A 14,261-nucleotide genomic window follows, 5' to 3' on the forward strand; every position below is an offset into this window, starting at 1 on the left:
GAAGTCAAGGTCTGTTTTGAGGGTTTTCCTGTTACTCAGTATTCTGACAGACTCTCCTGCTCTGTATGCTTCACTAAAGTAAATTACAGATGTGGAGAATTTACTGTGTGTAAAGAATTTCATTAAAAGTGAAGAATTACTCACAAACAGGCCTTTTTTCCCCCGTCTCTGTTCTGTGCCTCAGATTGTGAGGCTGAGAGAAGATCAGGCTTGCTTCCAAAGCACTCAAATAGAGCTTAATAGAGCTGTGGTGAGATTGTTGCTAGCAAGCTGAAGTTAGACTATTTCGCTACAGGATTAATATTCTGAGCAGGAAAACTAGTATTTTCCAGAAGCCTCTCTTTTTGATAAGATACTTTGCAGTGGAAGATCAAAAATTTTTGCAGTTAATTGTTCCAGTTTACTAATGCACCTTTCCTGGGGTTTTTATTGCAATGCAAAAATCTTTACATTACATTTAACATTGAATTCCACATTTCTAAAAGTTGATCTCTTGCAGATAGTGTGAACAGCATAATTTACTGCTATATTTTCATTTTCACCAGGAACACCTGCAATAACCCAAACAACTTTGAAATGTTTGCGTTGAGCTATTTGCTTAAGTTAACTTTCTTGTAATAAATGAAGGCATCCATTTAGGAGCGTGACCGTATGTCCAGTACGCAAATAAATAAGATCAGATCATTAATGTTTTAACTCATGGGAACAGTCAGAAGATTTGGTGGGATAGCCTTTTGTATCAAAAAGCTTGAGCATTATCTTTTGTATATATTTACCACTTGGGGAGGCAATTGAGTTACATGGTGAAGCCTCCTAACAGTTCCCAGACATTCCATGAAACAATTTAGCAAGGAGGCTTGAGAGATTAATAGGAGTAACCTCTAACCAGATCTTAGTCAAAGGCAGTGATTTGATTCTTAAATGAAAAATAAAAAACAAGAACTAATTATATGGTGATGAAGAAATAAAATCACAGGTGCATGTTTTCAGTTGTTATTGTTTTTTCTATGCACAGAATTGGATCAAGAACAGTTTGAGAATTAATGACAGCAATTTGCAAGATCAGGTGTGGGATGTTTTCTCAGAAGCAAACGTAAGTTTAACTGGAGGTACATTATAAAATGGGAATGCACTCAAAAATGTTTGAAGGAAAACCTTTCAGACTCCCTTTGTAGATGTTAGTGAAAACATTGTCTCTCATAGTTCCAATAGATTATATTACAGTGGAATATTTCTTGACTAAATTGTTAATTTGTGGAACACAGAACCGTTGCTGAAGTAGTTGCTCATACTGAGTAGGTTGTGATTGAAAACTTGGACATGGTAGCACAATTGTGCCATGATAATCAGAAGGCTAATTTATGCTATTAATACATAAAAAAAGGGAAAAGCACTGTCTTTATCTTTGTTCCAGTCTTTTATCAAACACTGGGACAGAATAAGACATTATTGGTCTCAAATTTATGTGTATTGGAGTGAGAAATTAACAAGCACATGCTTTACCTATTCCATTAGTGGGGAGAGAGATCCTCCAGTTTGTGGTGCAAGTTCGTCCCGTTTCTTTGTCCAAATTGTGGACTCACTCTGACCTTTCGTCAGTACCTAATTCTTTGGTAGCTTAGTGTGTTTTGGTAGGGTGTTGTTTATTTGCATCTATTGCTGCTCCTTGAAGGCTGTTGGAGAAGCTCATTTTTCAGCTGATGTGAAGATGCTCTCCCCCCTTTCGCCCAAATTGTTTTGAGGAAGAGTGTAGGCAAAGCTTTGGCATTAATCCCCTGTTGATGATGCTTTGTGTTTCTGATCTGATGATTCCAGGCAGTTTTTCTGAGGAATCCAAATATAAGAGCCAGGAAAGAAAGAAACACATTTACTAAAGGATAGGAACATAACATAAATTCTGGACACTGAAGTACACTGTTCTGCTGGAGCATTAATACTGAGTTTATACAACTTCACTAGTGATAAGCAGTTCTCCCTTGACTTACACTATTTTATAAAAGGTCTTAAATCTGAAAACCCTTTATTTAAACACAAATATAAACAATTACACTGTCCATAGGGCATATCATTAAAATAAAATATATAACACAGCATTTCAATTAACTTTTAAGAATTCCTAAAAAGATCTTAAGATATGAGTGATAATACATACCTTGAAGTATATTTACTCAATTGAAATTCTTAAGTAGAATTCAAATTTAATTAAAATAATTCTTTATAAAAACATGTTGGTGTTAAATTGCTTGTATAAAGATCTGTTCTTTTTCAGGAATTCACTTGTAGTTATTAAAATTAAAGTTTAAATTGAACATTAATTTTTTCATTAATATATTAATTATTCTACAAGAAGTCATTATTTCTTGTAGAAACAGCCCAGGAACATTAAAAGAAAACTAAATATGTTGAGAAAAGTACAATGAAAACAAGCAGGAGTGCCTTTTTTAGCATCATTTCATAACGGTTTGTTGTCTCAGACACATCCAAGACAGAGAAGTGGATGGCAAAAGTGATTATTACTCAAGGGCTGTGTATTTGGGAATAACTTCTGCATCTTGCTGTAATGTGCTGTAGTTTTGTTTGTGTAAATCAAAGAGCTGTCACTTCCTTAATTACATTTAACAAATAATTTAAAACACAGTAGACACTTAGTTCAACTAGGAATTACATATGTTGTGAGATAACATTTCTTCTGTGATGTTAATTGGCATTTAGTCTGTTAAGTTAAAAGAAGAGTCAGGCACATTATTTCACTAGTGCTTCTTCTCAGGTAACTGGTGACATCATAGGTGAGCACTTTAACTCATTTCAGGATATCAGTGTTCTGAACAGTTACCAATGGTCTAGTAGAGGAAAGTTGCAATGTCAAAAAACACATGTAAAAACTGTAATTATCTTTCTTTCAACAAAAGAGTTCAAATGAAAAAGAACAAGACAAACCACAACAGAAGGAAGAGCAGCAATCTGCAGAAACTGGGAAAAATGCAAAGGCAGAAGAAAATGGAATTACAGATACAAAGACTGAGAGAAAAAAGAGTAAGAGGGAACGAAAAGAAGAGAGACAAAAGAACAAAAAGAAGGAGAAAAAAGATCTGAAATTGGAAAACCAGGAAGAAGTAAAAAAAAGTAAAAAGTCCAAAAAAGGAAAAGAGAGTGTGGAGGATGAATTTGGAATAAATGGAAATGGCAATCACAGTGAAACAGAAGAGGAAACAAACGTAAAGAAACGCAAACACAAACATGCAGAAGGTATCTATCATACAACTTACATTCATGTTTGTTTTGAAGAGGCTTTTTCTCAATTCCAAAGTTTAATAAACTACCTAAGTAGAATTTTAAAGTAGTGCATTAAATGTGCAAATTAGATTATTTTTAGCAATGATTGCACATTTCTTTTATAAAATCTGAAGCACTTTGCAAATAGAAACTCATGTTGCATGAACAAAAACTTCAGTCATGTCAGAACTTCTCATTTTAAATCCTTCTTGTGTATGTTTTGTCCAATTCCATCTCTAGAGGAACCTCATACCAAAACAAAGAGAATGAAAACTGAAAGCATTTCAGAAGACATGGAAACAGAAAACATCAATGACAATGAAGAAAATGTGGGAACAGATAAAGGTATTCTTAAAGGAATGTTTTAGATTGTTACAAAACTACTCTGCAAAAGACCTAATGCATGATGCCTCAGTATACATGAATGTGTGTATGTTCAGTATACACATCTGTTCCAGAGTAAGTAGCCTGTTCTGCTCTTAACACCTGCTAATGAATTACTTCTCTAATTTGTTGTTTGTGCTGTGCTGGCAGCCTTTGGCTATGCTTGATTCCAGTGGTCACTGAGGTTTCACCACAGTGGGTCTCTTCCTTGCTGCCATGCACATTAGACAGCACAACAAAAGGGGTAACAACTCTTAGACTTCTTTGTATCTCTCATATCCCCATTTTTGATCAGTGAGTCATAAATTTGACTTCAGATACGTTGGACCTTAGTTTATGCTTAGATAAACCTACTTCTACCTATCACCAGTCATACTCTGTTTGAACATACAGATCATTTGAGGTTAATGACCTCTGAAGGTGGTATGGTCAAATTTGACTGCCTGTGCTTTAAGTGTGAAGAGACAGGATCTTAACTAGTCCTGCATTATTTAAGAGTTTCTACTTAATAGCTGAAGTGCAGAAGTTAAGTGAAAACAATTGTGACCGCTGTTGTTCAAGTACTGTGTTGATTCTTCATCTCTATTCCATTTTATATTCAGGAACAACTGATGACTTTATGCTTTATACACCCTCCTGTTGTAGGGTCAGTAAGATAACAACTGTTGTGGTAGCCAAACTGATTCCAAAATTAGGAGATTGATGGCTGGCTACTAGTATAGAAGAAGACCCAGAATACTTCCTTTCACTAACAGTGTTGTGCACCTAATTATTTTCTAGGTAAATTCAACTGGAAGGGAACCATCAAAGCAGTTCTGAAGCAGGCTCCAGACAATGAAATTTCAATTAAGAAACTAAGAAAAAAGGTGCTGTACAACATGATTTTTTTAAATCTCCTATGGACTTATGAATTTATTTGTGTAATGCTGAAGCTCAGAAAATTCTGGCTGGCATAAACAAAAAAAGTTCAACATTTTTTAATGGAATATCAATTAACAGAATGTTAGCTGAAGGGCAGGTTTTTTATTGCTTACTGAATTGCACAAGAAATTCAGTGCTAGTTCTGAAAAGGAATAATAGCACAATAGCTTCCGTGCCACTTTAATGCAGTAACGTAAATGTATTATTGGTTACAGTGGAATCATCTTCATGAACTAAAAACCATTTCTCTGTCTTTCTGCAGGTGATAGCTCAATATTATGCAATAGCTGGTGAATGTCACAAAACAGAAGAGGAGATCCTAGCCACATTCAATAAAAAAGTGAATAACAATCCTAAATTTAGAGTTCTAAAGGACAAAGTGAAACTTGTGAAATAAACAGTTTGCATACTTTTCATAGCTGTTGTATTTTAATCTTGCAGATGGAGTCAAACTCTTCTGTCAGCTGTACAAATACTATGCATTGGTATAATTTTATATTGTGTATGTGAAATTTAACTTTTAATACTGGATCCCTCCCCTTTTTCTAGATTTATCACAGAACATTTTGAGATATTTTATTTTTTGATTTTATGGAAAATGTATATTTTTTGGTACAAGTTTTAAGAGGCATTGAAAATAATTGCTGGCCTACTGTATTAAAATTCTTCTGGTAATGAATATAATTTATAGGCTTGAATGTTTTTCAGGACCTGGGTTGTGTGGCTTTTTGCAGGAACTCTTTTCAGAGCAAATAGGATTTTCATATTCAAAACCCACTGTGGAATAAATGTTTCATTATGCTAAAACTCAAAATGGTATGGCTGATACCCACTTCATGCACTGTGGATAGTGTATGCAGCCTTTAATAAACTGTTGATTCTGTGTTGTAAAATGCATAAATAAAGTGTCAGATTTGTGTATGCAATATTGCACATTCAGTGAAATCTAAAGACTGAGTTACCTGCATATGCATTCCTACTGAAAGTCCTGATTAGTAATGCAACTGACTTCAATAGAAGTGGTTACATGGACTAAAAACTGACTGATGAAATAGATTACTTTAAAATACAATCTTAAATATAATTAATCTTGTCACTTTATAATTGCATAATAAATCCACAAATTATACATCATTTGAAGAGGCTGTTGTATTGCTGTCACCAAAACAATTTAGCTAGGCTAGAGATGTTACAGGTATGTGAGAGACAGAGCTGCCTGGGAAAAGTTACTTGGAGTTTTATAGGTTTTTACTTAATTGCAAAATTACTTCCATGTAGGAAGTTTCCTGTTATGATATAGTCTGTTAAAAACAGCATTATAAAGGACTCAGTCATATGGTGTTTTTAAAAATTGCTTAGTGATTTCAAATAGATACACGTCTATAAAACTCCACAGTAAAAATATCTGAATATATAGAAATATTGAATATATTAAAGGTATAAATACTAAAAATTAATTGTGATACACTGGGTTCAGTTTTCCTGAGTACGTATTTGTCTTACTGTAAAGGTTGCAAGAAAGCACGTAATGAACTCAAGATCTCTTCAGCAGCTGTTGTTTGTTGAAGCTATGCAACAGTTCTTTCTATTCAGTCTAACAGATAACCAGAATCTTGGCTCCTATCATTGCAGAGTTCTGGTGTCTGATGCTCAGGGTTTACTGCAGTGATCACTGAATGAAGCAAAGCAGCAGGCTGTGTTCAAACATCATGGATCAGTTGAAAGCTGGGAATAAGGACTATCAAATCAACAGTATGCAGATGAGCTATCAGAGTAGGATGTGACCTTGTAATTTTCTTTCCTGCTTTAACTGTTAACCATTCTTAAAGGTTCAAACAGTGTACTCCCCTGTCCCTTGCCATGGTTGGGTTAGTGGTGCCTGTGTGGAGTAGTAAACATACTGTAAATTATGCTTCCCCTCTCTGTGTAAAGGGTAATGCAGCACCAGCTGATGTTCAGTTTTTCCCTCATGATTTGGCACACAGGAATCTAATGCTTGCCTCTCTTTGACAGTCATTAGTGGGAGTCTGTTGCAAGTAAGCCTTGTTATAGTTACAATAGTATCACCTCAGTGTATGTTGCTGCAGTAGTATTACCTTTTCCTGCTCTGTTGGCAGAAAGATGGGGAGCAATATGCTTTGTAGGCATATTTTTCTTTCTGGGTGTTCCTGGGAATACTATAGTATGGTAGATGAGTCTATGCCTTTAATTGTAGAAGGCTTCAAGTGCTATTCCAATCCATGCATAGTTGTGTTATTGACATGCAGCTCTCATGTGAAAAAAACCCTGACTTCCATGTTTTTTCATTAGACAATTAATAAAGTACTCAGAGGACTGAAATTGCCTTTTCCCCTTACAACAGATCTGGACTTTAATAATGATGTCTTGATCAGATTGAATTTACTTCAAATTTGGTGGTAATTGTTTCAGAGGGAGGCATAATCCCTCACAGATCATTGAGAATCCTTCAAGAAGACAGAAAAACAGCAGGACCTCTCTAATTTCTATTCAATAATTAAGGAATATATTTACCAGTATTGTTGTAATCCAGAATATGTTTTAGTGATTTTCTAAACAGCATAACATAGCTCCATAATTATACCTTTTTGTTAAAATTTTCCTTTCTAAAATAGTGTATTGAAAAATGCATGTCTTTGTGGCAGGGTGAGGAAGGGAGAAATTAGAAAATTGTTTAAAGCTAGTGGCTTTCATTATAACTATAGCATAAGCACTTAAGCAGGGACTTTAATCACTGGAAGAAAAAAAACTTCAAAGGACAGCTACTTATTTGTTGTGCTCAGCCCTCCACTGTCTTGGTGCATTAGAGTAGTTCATTCTTTCTGCAGTGAAAACTGATCCTCCCACCTGGTGCTATAATCCAATTGCATCAGGACAATGTAGTCAGAGCCCAACATGAGTAGTGGCTCATAGCTGATGACCACAGGATACAGAGACCCAATACATGATTTCATTCAGAAACTTTTAAGGCTGTAACACTCACCCTTATTAAGGAAATAAGAGAGCAAATATTAAACTTTTTGTGCAAGATAAGTGGAAAAAGGCATATTGTTCTGTACATTGAGCTGTTTTCACAGGTTACAAGATATCTCAGTCAATATATTCAACATTTACCCCTTTCTTCTCCCAGATTAGCCTTTAAGAAAAAAACAGGAATAAATCCTCTAAGTTTCTTTTCTGCTCTGTCAGCCAAGAAAAGCTGCATATTATGTTTCCCATTAGTACTTTTACAGGAAGTGTTACTTTATATTGAATTCTAAATTTCACTTGAACTAGAGGAAGTTTTGCTAGTAACTTTCCCTTATACTTAAGATACAGTTCCTTTTGGCCCTGGTAATCTACTGCTTCTCTTTGCAATTCTCGGATGTAATTCCTTTTGCACCTGAATCCTCATGCTTTTATGCTCTCAGACAGCAAAGCCTGAAAAACCTTCAAGCTTTTTGCTTAGATTGGACCTTTTTCTTCAAGACTGCAGATCATAGATCTTAGTCCTTTCCAAACACCTCTTTTTTAATCTTTCCTTTTAAAATTTATTCTAGAAGATTTAGAATTGTCCAGTGTTTTCTGTGTTTGCCCTTCTCATTAGAATCTTTTAGTAGAAACTGCTCTTGCTATACAACTTCATAACTGAGCTACAGCAGAAGTAAAATACTGACTTTCAACAGAAGTAGTTTTATAGTTCCTGAAATTACATGAAAGTAACAGAAAACCAAAAATTATGTCTTTATACCTGCCCACCCATTAAACCCCTCTTCTCAAACTTCTGTGTGAAATGCATTGGTACAAAAGTAGTATAAAAAGCCTAATTAAGGCCAGATTACAGTCAAGCTCAACTCACATATATTTGGTTTACCAGAAAAAAGGTGCTTTTAAATATAATGGGATCTTCCTCTCAGGCAGCATGAAATCCACTTGAAAGTATTTAGATCACTGCATCTCACTTAGGTGACAAAGAAAAAGAACCTGAACAAAAAAGAACCAGAATTCTGCCTGCATTGCAAGTGGCTCAAACCATACTATGTTTCCTCCTTCTTTCTGTTCCTTGCAGTAGCCACACAATGAACTTCCACCATCCAGCCATTAATGTATAAACACAAAGCACAAAGTGCACTTTTATACTCCAATTTTTTGCCCTTCTGCTGGCTTTTTCTCTTGATGAGAAGGAATTCCAGGAGGAGTACACACCTATTGACACTCTACAGTATCCCTACATGACAAAGGCTAATGTTTTGTCTGAATGAGACAGGACCAGGATTTTCTCCTAGACTGTTCTTTCTTATGTCTTATACCATGAAAATATGTTTCCTTTTGCTTCTTGCTCCTGCAGTTCTGTTTCAGTTATTATGTCTTTGAAAGTTTCAGCTTTTTTGGTGAACTTTCAGTGCCAGAAGTGGTTCCAGAGGTTAGCACAGGGTAAGTTTTCCATGAGAAGAAAAAATCTGAGTTCAGCTGATGTTCTTAAAGACCTGTTTATGTTATGCAGATTAGGCAAAACAGTAATGGGAATTGTATAATCGTCCTCTAGCCAAAAATTCAAATTGCTGAATTCAGTCTTCATAAAGGAAACATCTTTCTATTCCTGTCTGTCTTGAACAGTTTAGTACTCAGCCAGTACTTCTAACTGTACTGGCTTCTAACTCTGTTTTCCAGTTAATTGCAATACCTGTTCAAAATACATGAAAAATTGACCCTACAGAATATATAAGTAGTAATGGACTGTGAAGGACAATGGTAAAGAAAACCTTCACTGTGAATGAAGCATGTAAGAGCTTTGTTTTGTGGTTTTTTTTCAAGACTCCACAGAAACAGCATGACCTGAATCCCACACTATACACAGCAGTGAGATGTTGCTGTGCTGAACTGTACTTTCCAATCTTGTTTACAATGAGAGCCACTGCTTTAGTACATCAGTCAAATCACAGGCAGTGGTGACACTAGACATCTCCAAAACAATAGTTAAAATTCCATCACAGCCTAAAATAATGCTAATCTCTACCAATAGAGAAATAAAGTGGCACACCAAAAGAGACCAATACTCCTGTACCGTAAATGTTGAATGATACACTTGAATGGCCATTCCCACAACTGATAGTTTTTCCTGTGTGAAAAACTATTAGATCTGTCGTTCAGTATTCAAAAATCATACTTCAGGATGTTCCTAAATGCCCTAAGAACGAAATTCTTTTCATATTGTTACAGATGCATGGTTGCACAGACTTTTTCCTAAGTAGAGAAATCAGTTTCAGTAAGTCCCAAGTGTTGTCTTTCCCACTCTCTCACATCTGGCCATTTGTTTCTGCCTCTCCACCACCCCCTGCATTTTTGCAGGCTTTTAAAACCAGATCAAATCCTCAAACTGAGAGGTATTATATACCACTACTGGGGATTGAGTAGTCAAGAACAATTATAGCTGGAGTATTGCTGCCAAGTGCTTTGTATCATTAAACTGTAGTCTTGGGAAAACATTTTGAGAGTCATTGTACCTCCTCAAAAAAGTAAGCATAGTTAAGTGAAACTAAACTCAACAAATGGTTTAGAAGAGAGACAGTAAGAAAATTTACTTAGCTACTTCTAGGAGAATGGTTTATCCAGATTTATTTTGGATAAATAGGATGAGTTTTGGATATTTGGAAAAATTTGAATAAATATTTTGGTTTTGTTTGCACAGTTAAAGGGAAAGAACAGAACAGTCCTCTTATATTTGTACTGCTGATTATAAAAAGGCAAGTGTCGAACACTAAAGATGTCTAACATCTTTAATCAGGATTATTGAGGGTGAAGGTGGTCTTCTATCAAATAAATACTTCAGATCAGCTTTTTTTTTTTTTTTTGTAATTTGCTGACAACTTTCAAGGTGAGGAATAACATACCTACATAAATTAGATGTCTTTATGTGGTGCATTTTTTCTGTTCTCCTCTTCACCTTTTAAACTGACTTTATCTTTTCTGCTTTTTTTTCCCTCATGAAGTTCAAATGCTTGCATGCTTAAATATAGAGCCTTCTTGGTATCAAACACACTATTCTATGTATTGTTTCCTTCCTAAAGGGTCAATCCAAGGCTGCACTGCAATTTAATACTCACATGAGAATTCAGCTTGAGTTCAGGAATTTGTATATGGACCACATTCAGAGTCAATTGAGTTTTACCCGGCAGTTGTTTTTCAGATCTGCATTAAGTTATTCACACCAAATGCTTTTAAGTCCTTTTCCATTGTACTGAATTTTAAATAGTTAAAAGAATGCAAGATGAAAGCAGGGGAATTGTTTGTACTATTTGGAGGCTTTTTTGTTACCTAGATGAGTCAGGCAATGTATTTACTTTTTCACCCAGTGTAAGAGAAGATGCACAATACTTTAGTCCAAGGACAAGGTTCAGAAAGGATTGAGAATCTCTACCCGTCCAATCTCTTACTCCTGATAGTGGAAGATAAGCAGCAGGTTACTACTGACTTTATTATTACCTAGTTTGTGAACAGAAAGCACAGACTACTATAGCACAATCATTCCTCAAAATGAAAAAATATATCTATATTGTATCCAACCTACTTCAGCTGGAGGTAGGTTGGATACAATCAGCAGAGGAAGGAGCCCACCCTACTTAGATATGGAATGAAAAAAATTCCAGCCAGGTGTTTTGTGAACAGATAACATTTGGGCTAATTTAGCTATTGATTTCTGTAGTAGGGAAAAAGTTGCAACTACAAAACTAATTTGACTTCCTAAAAGTGAGAATTTAACTGGGAATTCCAATTCTAAATTTTATGCGTACCCAGTCAAGAGACACAAAAATCTACCACATTTGTGTGCCATTAAGAATTACTAGTAATCACTAAGCAGCAAATATTCAGTGAACAACACGAAAATAAAATTCAAAATATCCAAATATATTGTGAAATTCAGCTTATAACCAAAAAATGTGAATATTTAAAGACATTCAACTAACATACAAATCATTATATTCTACTTCAAATAAAAGAATGAGAAGGTGTTGAATTCAGTTCCCAAGATTTGGAAATTGAATCACACTATGTGAGAGTCCAGGACTACAGTTCACAAAAAAATTGCTGCAAACTCTGCCCTTTGTACACTTCTTTCAGTGAAACTTCAAATTCACAAATTTATTTCACAGACTTTTAACTAAAGTTATCACATCAATCATCACATTTTAGAATACTTCCTAACATTTCTGCAGGGATTCTTAAACATTAACTTGGAAGAATTAATTATCCATAACAGGCCCGTTGATTAGATGCTTTGTTAATTATGTTGTTCATTTTGTGACAGTCTCGGTTCAGCTCCTGATCACTATCTTTCTATTCTTTGGCAGATTAATAATTTCTGAATCAGAGAAGCACTGTGAAAAGATCACAGAAAACATCTCAGCTCTACAAACAGAACATGAGCGGTCTCAGTCAAGGTCAATAGTGAGCCCAGGAAGGAAGCTCTTATTTCAGCTCTTTGCACAATACCTACTCTGTAGGTAAACAGAAGTGTTCAGTTTAACAACACTGACAGATCTTAACCTTTCCAAGCATACATATTTATTTAATTGCTACATTTAAATCAAAGATATATCCTATGAATAGCTTTTGCAAAGAAAGTGCATGAAGATTTCCTTTGTTTCCTATTTGAATCACTAAGATGAAAGTGAAGGCTGAGGTAGTCATCTTGCTAAAAGGAAATAAAACAAAGAAACCTCTATTTCATTGATAAGAAAGCAGAGCTCTGATCTCCCATGAGCTGCTAACTTTAAAATATTCAACTGAACTGCATAAAGAATAATCCCTGTAGTCACTAAGGACTGCAATGTGGTTGGCCCTTATGTGATACATGTTCTAAGGCTGGAAAAACAATTTCTACTTACTATGACACCTCTCACATGAAATTCAGATGTAAATGAAGGCCTCTCATTCTGCAGAGAAAGAAATTTTTTTTTCTGTTCTTGTATTTTTTGGGCTGAATTTACTCAAATTCAATGTGCAGTAATAAAGGATAATCAGACCTGTTTTCTTTTGTCCCTAGAATCTCACTCATTAATAAAACAGATAATAGTATATTTAGGAAAATACAGTTAGCCAGCAGGTTTAGAACAGCTTAAAAACAGTGCAAGTCACAGAAAGCTTAGCTTTTACCCTAATTAGTTTGTATTAGTTAGTTTCTTCCTTTAGGATGGCCTAGAATTAGGGGTCTTTTTAGGGTTTTTTAGGGTTTCCTGATAAAATATATAATTATTTATCCACAGCCCACATTCCATTCTTTTTGATTTTACTGTTTTCTCAACATAAAACTACAGAGGAAGTATCTGCATGGCATTTCTGTCGATAAATGCTGCACAATATGCAAAGAATGCGCGTGGTAAGTGAAAATTTAACAAATTTCTCATAATCATTGTTTTAATGCAAAATATTTTGCTTTCTGAGAGGAAAAGTACAATCAGGTTATGAAACACTTGGATTTTTGAACTTTAATCTATATACAGCTAGTAATTTAATTTTGGTAAGTAAAACACATACTGAAATTAGGTTCTTGTTTCTTCAATCTCCCATATAATAATCTGAGTTTTTATTGAATATTTCTACATTTAATCCCACTGTAAAGACAAGCTATACGTAGCTACATAGCTGCCGTGTTGGACGGGTGCTTCCACATTGAAGTCAAAAGGATTTTTGCCTTAATCAGAATGTTACGCCACACAATTTTCTCTGAGAAGGCACAGGCTTTGTAACAATCACATGGATCATCTAATTAACCTAATGAATCATTACTATTAGAAACAATTTTCAATTTCAAAAGCCATGTTAATAGCTTAATCACTGAACACACCCCAGAAGATACAGCACACATATTCACTCTTAATATTCATAGTATTCTTATAAGGACCAGACCTAAGGTTATCTGTCAGCAAAATTGACTAGTTTTGAATTTGTCCATGTGAATAAACAAGAAAGCCCAATTGGTTTCAAGGTTGTATATGCAGAAACATGCTGGTGTGAATTTGGTATCTAGTTACGCAGACATCAACTACAGAACTGAAACAATCTGTTTTACCATTTTATTACTTAATTTTTACCTAGCTTGTCTTGCAAATATGTTTATTATTTCTAGTTACGAGCTGCAGTGTCGAGTGCTACAGGATTCCCGTGGCTCTGGAAACCTCCCAGAGCTTTGCATTTCAGGGTCACACATATTCCGAGTTGGGAGGACCCAGAAGGATCGCGGAACCCAACCCTTGAGCGAACGGCCCTTACGGGGATCGAACCTCCGAGCCTGCAGTTATTAGCACCAAGCTCCAATCATTTTTAACCTACACCACTGGTCTGTGTCACAGAAATTGAGATTTCCCTAACATCTGCCCTCGAGAACATCTGGTTGGCAGATGAGGAAAACATTTCTACGCACAGAGCTTTTTGAGTTTTTTTCCTGAATCATTTCGGCACCACAGCCTTCACTGCGGCGCTCGGCTGTACGCGGCAGTGCTCCCTCCCTCCAGGGGGGCTCAGCGCGATTCCCGAGGCCGTTTCTGGATCCCGTACCCGCGGGCCCTCAGCCCGGCCGCTGCCTGGGGCCGCCCGCCGCCGCTGCCCCTCACGCCGGGGCGGTCGCGGCCGCCGCGCTCCCGCCCCGCCGCGTCACTGCCGGAGCGGCCCAACATGGAGCCCGGCGG

The 14,261-nt window shown here is 35.9% G+C and overlaps 1 protein-coding gene across 1 annotated transcript in view; it reads left to right on the plus strand.

Moving 5' to 3' along the window:
* The window catches only part of LYAR (Ly1 antibody reactive), a 9,429-nt gene extending 3,717 nt beyond the window's left edge, over nt 1-5,712 (plus strand). Inside the window, exons 5-9 of the mRNA XM_041486783.1 lie at nt 1,016-1,093; nt 2,910-3,246; nt 3,514-3,618; nt 4,438-4,523; nt 4,841-5,712. Coding sequence (XP_041342717.1) covers nt 1,016-1,093; nt 2,910-3,246; nt 3,514-3,618; nt 4,438-4,523; nt 4,841-4,975 — 741 coding nt within the window. The 3' untranslated portion in view covers nt 4,976-5,712. The remainder of the gene's footprint in view (nt 1-1,015; nt 1,094-2,909; nt 3,247-3,513; nt 3,619-4,437; nt 4,524-4,840) is intronic.
* The last annotated feature ends 8,549 nt before the right edge of the window (nt 5,713-14,261 follow it).

This window comes from Pyrgilauda ruficollis, unplaced genomic scaffold (genome assembly GCF_017590135.1).
Source record: "Pyrgilauda ruficollis isolate IOZ18807 unplaced genomic scaffold, ASM1759013v1 scaffold1, whole genome shotgun sequence".
Lineage (NCBI taxonomy): Eukaryota > Metazoa > Chordata > Aves > Passeriformes > Passeridae > Pyrgilauda > Pyrgilauda ruficollis.